The 19,008-nt window shown below is 42.6% G+C and overlaps 1 protein-coding gene across 4 annotated transcripts in view; it reads left to right on the plus strand.

Annotated features, from left to right (window-relative positions):
- fam13b (family with sequence similarity 13 member B) overlaps positions 1-18,537 on the plus strand; it is a 65,227-nt gene extending 46,690 nt beyond the window's left edge. For 2 of the 4 annotated variants that reach the window (XM_046406686.1, XM_046406687.1), the window contains exons 9-24: positions 2,899-2,994; positions 3,485-3,632; positions 4,748-4,845; positions 5,906-5,963; positions 6,092-6,221; positions 6,873-6,944; positions 7,551-7,824; positions 7,916-8,054; positions 8,962-9,043; positions 9,734-9,925; positions 10,799-11,013; positions 11,601-11,684; positions 11,775-11,870; positions 12,285-12,649; positions 13,530-13,631; positions 14,266-18,537. In XM_046406686.1, the coding sequence (XP_046262642.1) occupies positions 2,899-2,994; positions 3,485-3,632; positions 4,748-4,845; positions 5,906-5,963; positions 6,092-6,221; positions 6,873-6,944; positions 7,551-7,824; positions 7,916-8,054; positions 8,962-9,043; positions 9,734-9,925; positions 10,799-11,013; positions 11,601-11,684; positions 11,775-11,870; positions 12,285-12,649; positions 13,530-13,631; positions 14,266-14,389 (2,275 nt within the window). In that variant the 3' untranslated portion in view covers positions 14,390-18,537. The remainder of the gene's footprint in view (positions 1-2,898; positions 2,995-3,484; positions 3,633-4,747; positions 4,846-5,905; positions 5,964-6,091; positions 6,222-6,872; positions 6,945-7,550; positions 7,825-7,915; positions 8,055-8,961; positions 9,044-9,733; positions 9,926-10,798; positions 11,014-11,600; positions 11,685-11,774; positions 11,871-12,284; positions 12,650-13,529; positions 13,632-14,265) is intronic. The other 2 variants (XM_046406688.1, XM_046406690.1) reach the window with 2 other exon arrangements.
- The last annotated feature ends 471 nt before the right edge of the window (positions 18,538-19,008 follow it).

The following is a 19,008-nucleotide window of genomic DNA, read 5'->3' on the forward strand; positions in this document are numbered from 1 at the left end:
TAAATGTGCAGGATGCAATTTAAAAATGGAACCAAACTGATAACTAAATAGTTACACATAAGAAAATGGATGTGTGGACTCAGAAATGAAAAGGCAAACAAATAGTGATTTTAACGTGTAATTTGTTGGATGAAAGCCTTGCTTTGAGAGCCTCTGTGCTGAACAGTTTGATGCACATACAGCGTGCTGTACACAACACGTGCACAACATGTACACATTCTTTTGCTTTTACACCATGCTGTTCAGTGACCCTGGTGAAGGGCACATTCCATGAAAGCACAAAAAGATAACATAGTATAATACTGATCTTCCTCAGCTAGCAGGCAAAAATATGCCACTTAAATCAGAGGTTTCAGTATCTTGTAGGTGTCGTGTGAGTGCAGTAACTGCTTCCTTTCTAAAAGTTCATTGGGTAGCTGCAAAAACCTTGGTGGCTGAGACAGTCTTGTGTCTCAGAGTGTGATTAATATCCCCATTCTCCTCTGCACTAATAAGTGACCTCTGGTCCAGCGCCTTCATGAGTTAGGACCTGTTAGGTGTTAGGTAAGTGTGTCTGTGTGAAGCGAATAGAACATTATTATTTATAGGACTTCCTACAGCGAGAGCTTAAGTTGCTGCTGCAGGTGAAGGTGGGCGTAGGTGAGTTATAATTGATATGGTCCTGAATGTGCAGTCATGTTTCTCATTTAAAATCACTTTAATTTGTTTGTGTAAATACTGTATGCTGTACACACCAAGTATTATCTTCTGAATGATCTAGTGCGAGCCATCAGGAGCAGCAGCTGGTGTGGAGGAGTGTGAAAAGAGCTATGAGTTCTCTGCCAGGTTTTCAGCCTCTACTGCTGTCTAAGGCGGAGGAGAAACATGGCTAACAGCTTGCTAGAAACTAGAGTAAATAAGGGCCTAATAGATTATGATCACACACACGGTCAAGGAAGTTAAATAAAGTCTCAGCAGAGCCTGGAGATTAACTGTCGCGTATCAGTGTAGATGAGGTCAGAGTGTGACTGCTGTTGTTACCTTTTATAGGCCTTGAGGTCTTCTCCACTCCCCTTCTCTCCTCTCCTACTGACTCTAGATTAAGCATTATTAATCCTGTCAGAACCGGACCAGGTTATTGACTTAATAAGGACTTATTAACTGGCCCAAAAAGGAAAAGAACCCATTTCAGTGATAGTTAAGCTTGATTCATTATTAACCTTGAGTAAATGTACCTTATTGCATAGCCTTCATTGGCAGGTACATTGTTTTCATTTGGCACTGAGGTAGACACATCAGTTTGTCACTTAAAGTCCTCTGTCTGGTAATTGGTTAGTAGAGCTGCACCAATCAGCCACAACATTAAAATCACTGAGGTGAAGTGAATCACATTAATCATTTGTTTACAGTGCGATGTTCTGCAGAGAAACCTTGGATTCTGGTACTGTGTCCCCTGACAGGTCAGAGTTGCACTGTGTAGACAAAAGTATCCAGACAGCCCTCTTAGTGGGGCAAAAATTCTCACAGAAACACTCCAAAATCTTGTGTAAAGCCTTCCCAGAAGAGTGGAAGCTGTTATAGCTGTAAAGCTGTTTACATTTAGAAAGCGATATCACTGAGGTCCCTGTTGGTGTTATGGTCGGGTGTCCCGATACTTTTGTTCATATAGTGTTTTTTGTCAACACAAAGGGCACCTATAAAATATTAAACAGGTGGTATTAATGTTATGGCTGATTGGGCGTATTTCTGTTCTTCAAAAAAAGCGTATTACAGGTAGGATTATGGGAGGAAGCTTTCATGCGGTGCCAGAGATTTTAATAGGTTTTAACCAGTGCACCATTACTATCCTGAACACAAAGATTTTAATTAAATAGATGAACAATGCACGAAGCTAATGGGTTCATTATAACTGAACAAAAGCTCACTTAATCTAGAACCGAGGATAGTAGCTATCTATAACACAACAGGTAACATTAATATGCTGAGTTTTTATGTTCTGGTCATGAAGAGAAAATCAGATTGCCAGATTACCAGATTTTTAGTTTTGGATTGTTGTTGGTGAATGTTGCAATACATTAAGAATGCAAAGAACTTTCACAAAATGCAAATTTATATCATGTGTTTTTACAGAGCTTGTGTAATATTGTTCATCATTTATTGTGGTCAGATATAATTCTGGCTTTGTAACATTAAGCCAGTTATTTTTTCAGTCTGGTTATCATGTAATTTTTATTCATCAGAGACCACAGAGGCTGAAGAAGTCCTGCAGCACCAGCTCCTGCTGTCATTAGTCATAGCTGTTTGTAAATGGAACGTGCAGACATTCAAGTTTGACTCTTTACTACACTGCATCAAACACCCTCAGACGTGCAGGCAACCAAAATTAATCCTGTGGATTTGCCTTGATACTTCTGTCCAGAGTAGTTAAATAAACCCAGGTAAACTTCTGGGTTTGGCCCTCTGTAGCCACAATCACTGTTTGACTGAACTGTTACACTTTCGCTGTCATTACAGCTGAACTCAACTCATTCTAGTGGAGGAAACGTGCTGAATCGTTACTCATCATATAGCAGGACTTTAAACACACACTGCAGTTGAACAGCAGCTGGCTGCCTTCCAGATGGCCAAAGTAGGAGAGCCTCAAAGAAAACTTGTGAAGCTCAGTGGGCAACATACAAAAGTAACATTTTTCAGGGTTTGATGTCCACTTGGCTGATCTTACACGTTGATATTGTACTGAATTTAGGGTGTCTGTCTGTTCAGACAGAAGCTGAGGCACTGCAAAAAACCTTAAAAATCATATGAGGCAGGTGTTCGGTTTTTATGAAACCTTAATGCATACTCACGTACAGTAACAAAATGCGAATATGCATGGAAATCTTTATGAATTAAGTCGATGTAATTTGTGTGTTTTCCCAGGATAATTCAGCGAACCATCAGGGCTGCGGTGGAGCAGCACTTCTTTGAGCTGAAAACCTCCATCGACCAAGACCTCGGCAACTACGACAGCCAGGGGTGAGGGAGGAGACGCGCAGTCAAGGAAAAACAATTAGACTTGAATCTCACACAGGAATATGTACACATTGAAGTCCTCTACAGCTTTCCAAAAAAAACAAACTGTCCTGCTCTTTTTCCCTCCGTGCACCTGCTAGTAGGAACATGCGTAACACAGATTCCTCAGTGGTTGAAAGTGGCATCAGGTGACTTTAAAGAAACATATTTGTCATACTGAACACTGAATACAAAGGCACGAAGCCAGCCAGATGGCTCAGTTTACCAGCAAACATGCTGACAACTGTGATGTTAATTATCAAACTCTACATGTTGAGAGGAGCAGCTGTTCAGAGGTCAGTCAACTTGTTTTACACTCATACTGAAACAGGCTTTACGTTGGCACGCACCTCCGCCACAAAAGCAATTAGTATGTTAGGTGAGTCGGTAGGAATGCTTTTATTACTTTTATTGTATAGTTTCATCAATTTATTAATGTTCTCTTGTTTTCCAGGGCGAGCCCCAGTGAGCCTGCAGACCACAGTTTCCATGGAGACGAGAAGCAACAATCTGACCCTGGGGAAAATCCCTGCGGCACAGAAGAGGAGACCCCAATCACTCAGAACGAGCAGCATGTGCATCAATGTCAGAAAGACACACAGGTCTGTGGGAGGCAAAGAAACACACACCTACACACAAATTCATACAACACATAGACCTGCACGTGCACTACCAGCTTGTCATCACAGAATCATCCATGTTTCATATACAAAATATTAACATTAATAGAACAAGGACAGAAATATAATCGTCTCCCTTATGCACACACAAGAGTGATATCAGCTGACAAAACACACACACACAGCAGAGATATACAGACCAGTAGCTGTGTGGGCTAGCAGCATATTTCTCATAGCTAACCTCCTTCCTGTCTCAGTCTTTCAGGTCATTCCAGAACTAAATGTTCAGTATTATCAGTCCATCTTTGTCCTGATTGCTACGATAGCTGGAATGATACCAAGGAAGTGAACAGAGACAACAAACAGACCTGTTGTACAAATACACTCACAGATCAGTGCAAACGCTATAGATGAAACATTGCTTATTGTGAAAGTGGTGAAAAATGTCTTACTATTGTATGCCAGGGGTACAGAGCTGCAGACATATGACCTGAACTGGGAGCGCATTTTCAAATCACAGTATCTGATTCAGTACATACAGAGAGCGTGTCTTGACTGTGCCACCTGTACATCTGTCTTTGTATCTTTAAACTCCTCAAGTTTAAAGGCGCAAATATGTCACATGCAATTTTAGTAAGCCTCGTCAGTGGAAATCAAATCTCTTTAAGGCTAGTACACACCCACCCCCTTCCTCGCCTTGAACCCTCCTTGAACCTCAGTCACTCTTGTCCCAGGAACCATTTTGGCATCCAGACAGCAGGAGAAATCAGATCAGAGAGCAGACAACATGGCAGACGGAGTGCAATGTGTCCTGAGACTGATGAGAAACCTGTCGCCTCTTTAAACAAACATCTGAGTCCACTACATCAGCCAAGAGCCAAAGAATGACAGCAACACCTGTGCACCCAACGTCAAAACACACACACACTATTTACTCCCTTTTTTATAACAGTCATAACACCAGCGTGACACGTGTTAAATGTGCAGTTAGTCGTGTGCCTACACCTTCATCCTGCTCCTCACTTCAGCTCATGCCTGTTTCCTAATACTCAGAGAACTTGTGAGTCCTTGCTCACACCCTTGATGCTCTCTCACAGGATTCACTGGGCTCTGGCGCCACCCTAGAGGAGGGTTTGGGAATGGACCTGGATGCAGAGGCGGCCAGAGATGCTGAGAACAACATTAACTCTGCCAGGTGAGCTGCACCGAATGTTAGTTTGTTTTCAAGCCTTCACTGAGTTCGGTTTCACTTTATATCAACAATATGTTTGCAAATTTAAGCATTTAAGAGGTCAAGGAACATTTGGGCCAATTTTAGGCTTAATTTGCAGATGTGCAGTATTGTAGCCTAGTGAATTTCACTGATGTGGAGAGAGAACATCGTTGTTTCAAAGAGAGCACAGTTTATTTTCTTCAGTGCTTGCAGGGCTGTTGTCTGATGGCAACAAATCACTTCGACATGCTGTCTGAGGCACAGCTCATATTTACGCTATATCTGAAACAGATGTTTTTTATGTATTTATTTATTCATTTATTTATTCAGAAAAGGCCTCATATGTCATATGATGTCACGCCTGTAAGTGCCGATAATGTGCTGTGGGTGATGTGCCATGTAGACTTTAATTAGAAAAATGATTCAAGCAGCCAGCGTTTAAATGCTGCTTCATACCATATCGGGAAAAAAATGGGCAAAACATCACAAGACATCGTGACAAATGTGAGATTTCTCAACATCTGAAGCAACAGCTTTGTGTGTTTCTCCCACAAGAATCATTAATCGATTAATTGCTGTTAAGAATTTAACAGCTTAAAAATGTATTTACCAACAACATATGTTTTATAGAAGCGGACGTACTTTACCTTTGCTGTTCAGAGAAACTATAGGCTTAACGCAGAAAGAAAAGGAAGAGACGTATTTCAGCATTACACTGTAAAAGAGGACAGTGCACCATAATAAAATACAGCCTCAATACCTCAGTGTTGTACCACCTGAAAAGTCAGTGCACAAAAATGGAACAGCATCCTTCCAGTTGTTTCAATAATAATTTAGAGAGAGACACACTTTTTGTGTCTAATTACTTACTAATGATTAATGGATTGTTGATTGTTAACATGAAAATATATATTAAGTAAAATGGACAAATTTTGCAACCTTAATTGGGAAGAAATCACAGCTCAGGTTGAATGAGTGTCTTAATGTTATCTTTTTTTTTTGGCTCTTATGTATACTTTATGTTTCTTATATTTGATTTCAGGCAGGACAATCAACGCTGTGACATCATGGAGCAGACTCAGACTGACACCTTTAGCTGTGTAAGTCGCCATAAATGCCCACTTTAAATGTACCTTTGCTGCAGCGTCTGCCTGATGTAGTATCTCCTTATTTCTTCCATAGCTGGTTTGTTTCTTGAATCTCTCTCTCCGTCTCTCTGTTCCTCCAGGACCCAGGCTCCTGCCGCTGTGATCAGAACGCCAACACTAGCGAGGAGGACAGGAACCATCTGTCGCCATGCCAACCAAACTCTGGCCACAACCCCCACCTCCAGCTCTTTCCCGACAACCAATGGGAAGGTAAGTGCCCACCGGTCTCAGCTGTCACAGTGTACTTTCTATGTAAATAAATAGGAAATCAAGTTGGATTTCAGGTATTTTGAGATGCACTGTTCATGCAATTAAAACCTTGTTCGACAATAAAAAGTTGCATATCAAACTCTTAACATGACATGAATTTAAATTTTGACTTCTTCATTTACAAAATACTCAAAGTCCAAGGAAATCATGTTAAGCTTATTCTGCCGTATGTGTTGATAAAGGTTTAGGCTGGAATAATGCTGTTGTTTGAAACAGATCTAAAACTTCCTTTCTGTCAGCTCATAGAGAGTTAATGTCACCAGTGTTAAACAAAAGACAAATTGACATAAGGGCCATCGCAAAATTAAAATGTTGCAAAATTAAATAAAAATCCATGCCTGTGTGTCTTATGCATTTTTTTTTATTATTTTTCATCAAAACACTGTGAGCTGTCATTCTCCTTCATTTCCCCCATAACCAGTTGCCAGATACCTAGTGTGACTGAGATTTGATGTTCAGCATCGTTTTGCCGTAATTAAACATGTTGTGAATGACTGCCGGTGAGTGTTTTGTTATGAATGATTGACCTCGGTGCTCCTCTTCTCTATCTCTCCTCCTCGTCTCCTTCTGGTCCTCCTTCCATCCAATCAGCGTCACCCCTCTCCCATCTCCACCTCCCTTCCATAGACTTCTCATGTATGCACCTGCAAAAAGAAGGCCAAGGTGAGTAGTTATTATCTGCCCACCATCCACCAGTCTGCCCATCCTTCCTTTCATCCTTGTCTCGTTTATATTTTTTGTTGATGGTTTATGGGTTTGCACACAGTATGTTGAGCTTTATTACTAGCGCATTTTAAAATTTGCGTGTGTGATGTTAGGAATAAATCCTTGCATGTGCTCTTCTTTGATAACACAGTGGGTGTCTTCTTTCCTCTCTGCTGCAGGGTCACTGGGCAGATTATTTTCCTCTTTAGACACATTTTCCCCCCCTGACTCAGCTTCTCACTCCTGTCTTGTTATTTCCGGCCTTTTCTTCCCCTTTTCTCCCCATCAGCTGATTAGCATAGCGCTGACAGTCCTGATCAGGCTAATCAGGCGAAGAACAAGTCAGCAGGGTACTGACGAGCAAAATTAGTTTGTTGTGAAATGTGTCAGCTCAACAGCCAGGCAGCTTTTGTGTGTGTTAAAATTGATATGTAACAGCATCTACCTAGCGTGTAATACTCTTGTTAGCCAGGGATTCAGTTTATCTACTGCTGCCGCCTTTCTTGACCTCCGTTAACTTGGTCTGACTCGCTGCTCTCTTGATTTCTCTCCTTGTCTCTCCAGACCCGGTTCCCGCTTACAAATCCTGGCAGGATGACAACGAGAGTGGAGAAGCGCAGCTCTCCCCGCTGGCCGGTCGCATGGTTCCTCTCCCCCTGCTGCCCCTGGAGGAGGAGGGCGAAGAGGACGAGGAGGAGAGAGGGCAAGATGCCTCCCCTTCCTCTTCCCGCTCTCACCCTCACCTCCTGGCACGCCGCTTCCTCGACTTTGGAGCACACAGTACCCAGCGGTTCCTCCACCAGGACCCGGATGCGACCTCACCCACTAAAGCGCAGAGGTACGATGAGCGGCGGGCACCCTGGTGCAGATTCTGTTTGTGGGTTTACGGTGGCAGTTCATTCATACTTGTGTATGCTCTGTCACTTTAGGCCACGGCGAGCATCGTTTGGCTCCAAAGAAGCAATGAGAGGAGATTCAGTGACACACCAACTCACCAAGAAGCTTCAGCACCTGAAGAAGAAAATCAAACAGTTTGAAGAGCAGTTTGAGAAGGAGAGGAACTACAAGGTAAAAACAGAAATGTGATGTGACTGTAGAAATTATTTATTATATAAAGCTGCAAAATGACTCGTTGACTCGTTAAGGAAACAAAATTCTCACAAATTAAATCAGTGGATGACTGGAAGTACATGAACCCATCAACATTTATGATTCAAATAATGAAACACCCGACTGACACTAAAACATTGTACACACAGTCGGTCACAGTGTTTTGGACTTTCACCTCCTTCCTCCTTCTTCATGCTCCCCCACCCTTCTTTAACTCGCTCAGACTTCACTCTTTCTATCTTTTTCTCATCCCGCTTCCTCTTTTCTTCATGCATGAATCTGAGCTGATGAGGGTCGGAGAACCAAAAACGTTGTGAATTAAATTGGCACAAGTGATTTGGAGTTTGTGGAACCTTTTTGCTCTTTCACAGTTCACAGAGATCATCCTAAGCACCTGTTTAAAAGCACCTTTTTGAAATCAAGAACTTTCTAGTAATAATAAAAAAAAAGGCCAAAATGCGAATTACATTTGTATTTTGTAAACACAGTGCAGAGGACCGTAGCCCGTAAGTGACTAAAGTTAGCTGAAAAATAGCAGCAGCACTTTCTGAGCCTCATGATCCATGTTTCCTTCATCTCATCATTGCATCAGTTGGACCTGATGTGGTCTTGTGAGCTGGTCTGTTGTTTGTCTTCTTTATTCTGAAAAGTTGTACACGTTTAAACCATTACTGAATCATTTTACAGAGAAACGAACGGTAGGTATCAGTCTGACTTTTGCTGCATTCCTTACTGCTAACTATACCATTTAGCATTTTAGTGTCTTTGTGCAAGTCCCTCAGAAGTAAATATGCCAGCTTCTGCAGTTTTGTTGTGACTTTTTCAGTGAAGCATCAGCTCTCTTTTGTCTTTGTTCTCTTTGCAGCCCTCTCATGGAGACAAGGCAGCTAACCCCAAGGTCCTCAAATGGATGACCGACCTCACCAAGATCCGGCGGCAGATTAAAGGTAGACGCCACTCGCTCTTTTTCCTGTGAATGTGCATTTGTGTGTGTTTCAGGGCAAGAGTGTCTCTGTCCCATCCCGTTCCATGCTGGGCAGCTTCACTCTCCCCCACTCCAACCCTTTCACCTTTGTAACAACTTCACATGTATGCTGGTCTAACTCACACACACACAGACATGCACATGCCTGGAGCTGACATGGCTTTCACATGCGTGGCTACACCTTCCAGTGTGCTGGTGCGTCCTTGTTAACCCATTACCCCTGTGATGAGTTTGGAAAGGTGAAACAGTGGATAAGACTGCAAGTTATTCATCTGGGTTAAGAAATAATCTGCAACATGTTCTACTTTTTGTTGAAAATTTAAATTTAAAGTATTTTTTTGTTGGTTTGTTTGTTTTTTTGCCAGTGAACAATATATGACACATCTGATGTCTAGAGGTTGTCTTTCATGCTCTGACGTGTCTCCTTTACATTGTCTCACCTTTCTGAACAAACTCCATGACACTCGTCCACCGTCTCTGTGTGAGGTGACGGCTCTCCTTTCCGGAGAACGCACTGGCCAAAACATTTCTCTCTCTCTGTTTCAAATCAAAACTGAAATCAACAATAACACAAACACCCGCTCTCCACTTTCCTCCCTCCTACTCCTATCGCCCAACGACCAATTGATTGATTGACCGATCGGCCAACCAGGACGCCAGCACCACCTTTTACCCAGAAGCACGCTGAAGCACCAGGCTTTGCTCCATTCATACAGGCGCCACCATGCTCCCTCCTCCCCTTCCTCCTCCTTCTCCTCCTCCTCTGTCTGCTCACCTCCCCATCACACACTCACCCCCCTGCTCCACCCCTACTCAGGCCTGAGCTCTAGACCGTATCACCTCAGTAAGTACCAACCCCTCAGTAAGTAGACAACACATGCACTAATGACGTGCATTGTGAGAGCTTGTTGCTTCTTTGCTTTGGTGTTTTTCGACATTTAACCATGAATTTCTCTCGAAAGTTTGACATTTTATCACATTTTAAATTCATGTTCTCATTCATAAATATATGTACAAGAATGTGTGTGTGTATATATATATATATATATATATATATATATATATATATATATATATATATATATATAGCTTAATGTAAGTGTTGATATTTTTCTGACACATGACAAAACCTGTGCTCTACATCTTTGTACTGTGGACATTTTTCCAACAAGGGAGAAACTGCTGTAGGCACATTGTAATGTTTTCTGTCATTAATATGTTAATAATACCTGAACATTTTATATAAGATTTACTGCTGTACAAGGAAACAACAGTGCAGTTTAAGTACTGTGCATTTTGCATACCAAAACTGTATACTTGTGCAGAGTTAATACTTGAATTTGACACTGCAGTATTCAGCAGGCAGCAGCTCAGTATCAGGCTGACTCAGGGACTTTTGAATTTGGGTTTTGACTGCGCGTAGCGTTCGTGGTTTGGTTCGGTTTGTGTCACTTGTTTGTTCGCGTGTTTGTCTTTCTCCCCATATTGCAACTGGCTGACTTTAACCACCGCAGCCATCTGTCAAGCTTCTGCATGCCTGATTGTCCTGTGAAAGATCTTTTATGTGCGGTCTGAAAACTCATGTTTTTCTCTCCATCCTCTCTTTCTGTAACCACTGCTCTTGTCCCGGTTTCCTTCTTTCGTACTTCCCCCCCGAATCCCATCCCTTTTGTGTCTCTCCCTCCTCTCTTTCCTCGCTGTAATCCCCCATCACCAGACGCCAAACACCGCGCAGAGAGCGAGCTTGGCCCCCAGACTCGTCCTCGGAGCAACACCTTACCCAAGAGCTTCGGCTCAACGCTGGACCAAGGCGCTTGCGACACAGCGATGGAGGTCAAGGGCTTGCGTCCCACCCGAGAGGAAACACTGGAGCTGATCCAGCGCAGGGTCAAAGGGAAGAGGCAGGAGGACGGCTGGCCGGATGACATCAAGGTAAGCTGCCAATCAGAATCAGAGATTGAAACAAGACTCATGTTACGGGCCCTGTAAACCCAACAAAATACACTAAATAAAGCAGACAGACAGGCAGGTGAACCAAAAGTGTGAAGAGACATTGGACTCATTGAAATAATGTAATGATTATTTTTTTTATTGATTTAAGCTGACATTTAGTAATTATTTCTTACTTATAGGATAAAACATTCATTGTGTGTCCTTTTGGAGTTACTGGTTATGGAAATCAGACGCAGTTTAATACGAAACTAAAAGCTGAATATAATTAGAATAACACAAATGCAAATCGTGTAGTCGTATACAGGCGCCCATGTATCCATTTTTTGTCCTTTTGTAACACAAATAACAATACGTTTGGAATAATAGCAGTTTGTCTAGACTAAGATGTCACAGCTCATTGATACACACACACACACACACACACACACAGGGATTGTGGCAGGTCAAAGCTGTGCAACATCAGGTTAGTATATGCCATTTGCACAAGGTGTCAAGAATGTGTTTAGTTAAAGTTTCCGTCATATTACAGGACTAACCGTGTCTGTGTCTGTCTCTGTCTCTCTCAGAAGATGACCAAGGAGCAGTTGTCCTGTGAGAAGACAGTCCTTCAGAAGAACCTGCTGCACTATGAGGACCTGCATGGACGACCTGTAAGTAACCAGCATCCTAACTCAGCCTGTCCGAGGAGGATGAAGTCGTGTTAAAGTGCCCTTTTAAACCGTCTCTCACGCCCCCTTCAGGTGACCAGAGAGGAGCGTCTGGTGGTGAAGCCTCTCTACGATCGCTACAGATTGGTCAAACAGATGCTCACCCGAGTCAGCATCGCACCTGTCACAGTATGTACCGACACAAAGAAAGCCACATCTGTGTTAGCCATATGCTCACTATGGAGTTAGCAGATCTGTTACTGTAGAACAACACACAGTTAACGGCCTTTATCTATCCTGTAGATGTACTCATCTTCTGCTTATTAGACAAATTTACTAACACCCTAGTTACAAATCTTCCCTTCACAGAAGTCATATATATGTGTTCGTTTTTTTTTTTTTTTTACAAAAAAAAAATGTTTTAGAAAAGTGTTGATTTGACTTGATGAATTTAGAGGTTTGTTAGTTTGTAAGTACATGAAATACTAACTTGCGTGCTCTTGTTTTTGTCATTCCTGCTTTACTGCATATTAAGCTAATACAGGCACACATACACACATGCACACACACACTTACTGTTTCACTTTCCCCCTCTCTCCCCAGGTGTCCCCTTCTAGTAAGAGGCGAAATCAGACCCTCCAGCCAATCATTGAGGGTGAAACTGCTCATTTCTGGGAAGAGATCAAAGAAGAGGAGGAGGACGAGAGGAAAGAAAGAGAAGGAGAAGAAGAAGACGGGCGGGATGAGGAAAGGGATGATGATGAAGAAGAGGAGGAGGAGGAGGAAGGAGAGAGCAGCGGTGGGGAGATGCAGAGCTCTGAGGTCATCATGGCTGTCGACCTCGGACCAGTGAGCAGCCAGAACCAAGCTGACCGACAGAGCAACTGTCCAATGACGGCCAAGCTGGAGGAGGGCTCGGGGAGGCTGGCGCTCGATCTGCGGCTGTCCAGCTCCAACGCCTCGTCCATGTAAGAACGCACAGGCACGCACACACTTCCTGTACACCTGCATCACATGTACCCGCTATTGTGTTTACATTTATGTCACAGGGAAAATTACAATAGTTTTTCTCCCTATGCTGTAATAATTCTGTTTTGTTTTGTTTTGTTGTTGGACCATGGACGACCTCTGTCAGACACTTCTCTCCAGTCTTCATCTTTTTAGTTTTAGTTCCCCATCTGTAGAATCTGCAGCCTTTTTTTGTTAACTGGATATTCGTCCTTAAAGTAGCTCCCTCTGCCATTCCCCATTAGCTCTAGTGACTAATCCAGGACAAGCATGTGAAATGATTTATGTAGAATTTAAGCAGCTCAGGTGCTTCTTGCTGTGCTGTATTGTTCTGCCACAGTCTTGTTTCCCAAATCTCAGAGGAACTAACAGAGATGGCAAGCGCCAAGCTAGTAGGACCTTCAGTCAGAATTATGAGACACAGGTTGAAATACATAGGAATCTTACTTGAAAATATACCCAGTATATATATATATGTGTGTGTGTGTATATACAACCTTCTCAGTCAGCTCAGGTTTGTGTGTCCAGATCTCTCAGATCTCTCACGTGATCCTGATGGCTCGCACCACCGCCGTTCACTTAGTGCTCACAGCGACTTCACTTCCTGTCTCCCTTTCTTCTGAGGTCACAGCTTTTTCTTCGTGGGTTGAGGTCCAAATGATTCAGTGTTAAAAAAGATACATATTTTACATTTATTCAATGATAGAATTGCTTCGGCCGTTTTATAATTGATTTGAACACATCTCAGGTCTGTGTTCTTGCATTGGCACTGTAACTTTACCTGTTATATTACCATATTTGTAAAGCATCTGTGTTCTTGTGTATCCTGTCATCCTCCAGGCCGGAGCTGCTGGAACAGCTGTGGAAAGCCAGAGCAGAGAAGAAGAAACTGAGGAAGACCATCCGCGAGTTTGAGGAGGGTTTTTATCAGCGTAATGGAAGGTAGGTTTAAGCTCAGTGTTGTTGTCTCCTGTGTTGTAACATTTATATGCTTTAATCCGTCTTCATCCAAGAAAGCTGACTCCAATCCACTGTTGCTAATCAATAAGGGCAGTACATTCATTTACAGACACACATCAGTTTTCAGACAGTACAGTAAAGTAATCTTCTATGGGACTGTAATGTACCACTCATAAGAGGTGGTAATGGGATGAACCGTCGGGTTTATCATTTTTCAACAGCAAAGTCACTATATAACCTTAATAATGTCTCTCTAGACACAAGTCTAAAATGTCAATAAATGACTTCACATCACAATACTGAGTTAGAAGGCTTAGAAAGACTGAGTCAGTAATCAGCATCAGTCTGTCCTCCTGTCCTCTGTCCTTCGCCCTCTGCTGCTGGGATCACAGGTGGAGGGAGGAACAGCTGGTGGGTCTCAGACTGCAGCTAAGTGCGCAAGAACTTTCCGAGTTTTAAGATACGGCAGCGTCAGGCCTCGTTTTGTACCCTTTCCGGGACAATGCGTCTCTTTCACTTGTAGAGGTTTGGTTTGCTTATAGACAACTAAAAGCCAGAACTCCTTCAGGACATGAGTATAAAGCACATTGTCCTCTGTCTCCCTCCTCTGCTGTAGAAACGTTCAGAAGGAGGACCGGGTGCCCATGCTGGAGGAGTACAGGGAGTACAAGAGGATCAAAGCCAAACTTCGCCTCCTGGAAGTTCTCATCAGCAAACAGGATTCCTCCAAATCCATCTAGACTCACACGTCCACAGGTACCCACCATCAACGTACACATGGACTCTCATCACTGCTGCGAGGACCCGCCCGGGACGTCCATCAGTCTGTCAGACGTCACCACGCCTGGGAAGGTTTAGCAGACGCTCCAGCCAGCAACAGTAACCACATCACGTGATTTCGTGACGCTCGGTCAAACCCGGTGACCGCGACTTGGTTTGCTGCGCTCATGTCAAGGGGAAAACTAAATTTATGTCCTGATTTAACTTGTGTAAACATTGTAAACATAGTTTGACCTGTGCAGGAAAACAAGCTCCGACCGGTCAAACACAACCCTAAACGCTGCACCTAAGTGTACGGCATCCATTTTCATCCATCGCAACCAAACGCTAGTTGTTGCCTGTATTCAGCAATTTGATGAGGGATGGGATTTAGGTAAGCAGTAAATTAAAAGAACAACATGATGACTGTGTTCTTATTGCAGCATCTCAAATGGCTTTTTATGTCTTCAGTCTAACTCTCAGGACAAAAGAGTAAAGGACAAATGTGCTAAAAAAACTTTTAGCAGCTTTTTCAGTCCCTGACAATTTGCTCTCAGGGCTACTTTGATGAAAAGCACCATTACTGAGTGATGGCCACTGAAAGGTTTTCGGGCAAATTTTAAACGTTTTGATCACACAGACAGTTAAATTATTTAATTCTTTTGATGAATACATGACTAACTACATGTGACTGGAGATATTTTCTATTTTGCTGAAGTCACTAATGTGAACATCACAGTCTGGGTTTAATTAACCAATCTAAAGGGTGACGCAAGACGTGCATTTTTACAATTATTGTCCCACGACATGAACGCAGCAGCACCACAAGTTAAACTTAAAATCACTCCTTTCATCCACACCTGATCTCCGCTGCCTCGTCTGACTGCATATCATTTAAAAACACGGAGAAAACAAAGGAATCGTCGCCATCGTAATCACTGTTTGTCTTCATCATCGTCATCACAACGTGACTCAAGACTCTGCACTCGTACTCTTATTTCCTCGACTTCTGAGAAAGAGAACCTTTTGGACTTTTTTCTTTTCAAGAGTTTTTCTGTTGTCGGTGCTTCATGCTGGGGAGTCTGGCTGGACAGCTTGAGGACTGGCATTTCAGACACTTTTCGCTCAAGACTTCTTCCTTTGGGACGCCGCACTGTGTGAAAACTCCCCGTTTTTCGCCTCGCTTCAGGGAGTCACGGTTTCTTCGAGAGGCCTCCTCGGCGCGAGGCGATCGGTTGTTTTATCCCGTCATTAAAAGATAACATCCTGCGTTGCTTCACTGTCTGACTGATTTTAAAATTCATTTTACAAGTGTGTGCATACATGCTTGTGAGACGCTGCGGTTTATGCTTTCCTTAAATGAAAAAGAATATGTTTAGTAATCCAAGGGAAGAGAAAGGAGAAAAATAATAATAGTATGAACTCCCTTGGAGATGTGAAAAACTGTTGATTCATTTTCTTTTCATTTATTTCTATTCTTCAGCATTTTGTTGCAGTTAGGTTTTTCTTTTCCTCTTTTGGCCATATTTGTCACATGTACATGATGTGCGATGAACACTAGATTGTAGTGTGGTGTTGTTTGCAAAATATCCCCTAATTTTGTTTCCCCCACGATCATTTTTTCTTGTTTTTAACTTAAGCTGAGACGTTTGACTTTTCAGGTCTTGTGTTGGTGATTTTAAAAGCGGCATCGGACTGAAGATACTCCGAGGAAATCTCGGATCAGGAGATTTTACGATGATAGATAGATGTGACTTTTTTTTTTTCCTTGTTTGTTTGTTTCTCACTCGTTCAGTTCGCTGCATGGAGGTGTGGTAGTTTCTGAGGGACTATGGCTGATAGATGCCGAGGAGAGGAGCCAGTATCTGGTACTGCTTCTTCTCTGAAACCAAAGCCTCGTTGGCTACGGGCAGTGGTAGTCTGAGCACCGTTTGTGTCGGCGCAGAGTGACGACACGGTGTGCTGTCGCTGTGCAGCTGATGTGACGGTCACCGAGTAAGTGATTTTTATCTCTGGGCGTCCTTGGTTAAAGTTTGATCATAGCTTTAAAGGCTGTATTGAATGGATGAGGTGCCAACACTGCCAGCACTGATTTTAAACACGTAGAAGTAACTGTGGTTCCCTGATGCCCCCCAGCTGGTGAGTCGGTGCAGAGGGTCTGATCGGTCTGTAGCACGATGTCTGTGATGCTGAGAGAGACAGAGGAAGCTTCAGCGCGAATGCAAAAAACAATCTCGGCTGTGTTGGTCAAATCTCCGGTCCCAGTAGAGTTTCATTTCCTGCTGGCAGGTGAAATGAGTGCAGGTGAGGAAGAGGAAGTCTGAAGTGTTGTGCACGCCAGCGTGTTTGTTGTCCTCTTCGTTCTTCTTCTTCCTCCTCTTCTTCTTCTTCTTCACAAAGGCCGTGCTGTCTGTTGAAGAAGCCGTTCGGCCGTTAAGTTAAGCCGTGTTGCCAAGTGAAGTTCGATGGTTCGTTGCTTGTGAGACGTTCAAAGGCAGACAGGACACAGTAGTGCTCTTATGTGCTGAACTGATGTACATTCGCCTGCCAGAATCGAAGCTGACTGCAATCTGTTGGATGTCAGATGGTTTGAAATCAATGTTTTGAATGAGTCAAGAGTTGAACTCTTGTAAGTCAGGCTGCAGCGCGTTTGCCTGGACAGTCAAGTTCGGGGGGTTTGATGTAAAAACGTTATTTGCACAGCATTCACAGAATGCAGCCCTTGTGTGTTTTTTCATTTGTATTTTTTAAAAAAAATGAAGCACTACTTCTATACAAATATAAATATATACTGTACATAAAAAAAAACACCCGAAGGAATGAATGTCAGAAATGTTTAAATTATTTCAAACATTACGTTTGGCCCCCTTTGGTTCAAGATGTTTGTGATGCCCTAAAAAAATGTGTTGTTGTTTTTTTTTTGTTTTTGTTTTTTTATTTTATTATTATTATGAATATTGCTATTACTATCATAACCATTATTTTGTGTGACGACAATAATAATCTTTTTGCATCTACTCTCAAACTGTAAAACCAGCTGTAGAAGTTAGTCTGGCACTGTGTGTGAGTGTGTGTGAGTGTGTGCGTGTGGCTAATCGAACACGAAACTGTTCTGGTCTCTGACTTCTTTTGTCGCTCTCTGTAACATAAGCTAATATAGAAGCAGTACTGTAGTGAGCTTGCATGGCAAAAGAGAACATAATAGTATGGATTACATGATGTATTGTTTCTAATATGTGTGTGCCATGAAGAAGCAGCAATAATAAAAGTGTGCGTGGGGGGTAAATGCGGCGTCACCACGAGTGGAATCGACTGTGTGTGAATGTCTGAGGGTACAATATTATTTCCTTTATAGTATAATTGTTTTCAGCCTGGCACACACACATGCACACACACACACGTTCAGCTCGGATGGCGTGTAAGCGTAATATTCATGTTGGCGCCACTGAGCAAAATCAAATAGGAATTTAAATTAAACAGGAAGGCAAACAGGAAGTGAAAAGCCAGTGACAGGTGCGTCATGTCTTTTAACATGACAGTTTGTGTTATGGTTCAGGAAGAGAAAACAATCCATCGTCATCAGCCTGCGACGTGCTTCTCCTTTTTACTGTTTATTTATTTGAGTCAAACGACACGCCAAAGAGTTGAGGGGAACAGTCGGCGCGTCACTTTCTCTAACTCACTTTGTTTTTTGGTTTGTTTTTGTCGCCGTACATGCGAGCGAGTGGTCAGGTTGACGCACCGTAACGCGTAAACGTGTTTCACCTCACGCACGCTTGGCTTCGCACACCTGGAGTTCACGGCAAAATACTTGATGTCTCGGACGGAGCAGACAAGTCTGAAGAGCCTGTCGGGTTTTAAGGACAGGCGGTCACGTCGCTGACAGGCGTGTTAGAAGTCAGAAATCAGATTCTTTTGCTCTGAACTCCCTCGAGCGGCTTCCACCACGTCAGCGGCGCGTGACGCTGCGTTTCATCACACCGACGTGCCGTATGTGTCGATAAATGTTTTCTTACTTCGTGAGTGCTTTTATTTTGGTCTGTTGTTTCTTCATTAACAAAGAGGTTGATAAAAAAACAATCATTTGCAAACATGTACACACGAGAATAAAATTTACAAGCTTGCCAAATCAGATCTCTTGCTTCTTGAGTCAAATGTTATCACTACTAAATATTCTGTTTAAGGTTATTTTTTCAGATTTTTAAGCCTTTAAATACATTTTTGATCATAACAAATTTCATTTAAAAAAAAAACAGCAACACTAAAATTAAAATATTTTCAATATGTTTAAGGCTAAGTGGACGTTTTCTTAACCGTCACTGAGATGTCGGTGGTGACTTTTATGCATTAAAAGTCTCACCTGTTAATAGTCCATGCAAAATGTCCACTATGGGCCGATATTAACAACCTATTTTATATCTGTAGTTGCTGTTTGTCGGGGGGTTTGGCCATGCGGTATTTGTTTGGGCACGTGACAAACGCAGCAAAGGATTGTGGGATTTTATACCGAGGAGATGCAAAAATGTCAGCGGTGTGGTCGTTTTTCACGGTGTCGAAAGAAGATACACGAAAAGCAGTACGCTAAGTCGAGTTAATGCGA

This window comes from Scatophagus argus, chromosome 12 (genome assembly GCF_020382885.2).
Source record: "Scatophagus argus isolate fScaArg1 chromosome 12, fScaArg1.pri, whole genome shotgun sequence".
In the NCBI taxonomy this organism is placed as follows: Eukaryota; Metazoa; Chordata; class Actinopteri; family Scatophagidae; genus Scatophagus; species Scatophagus argus.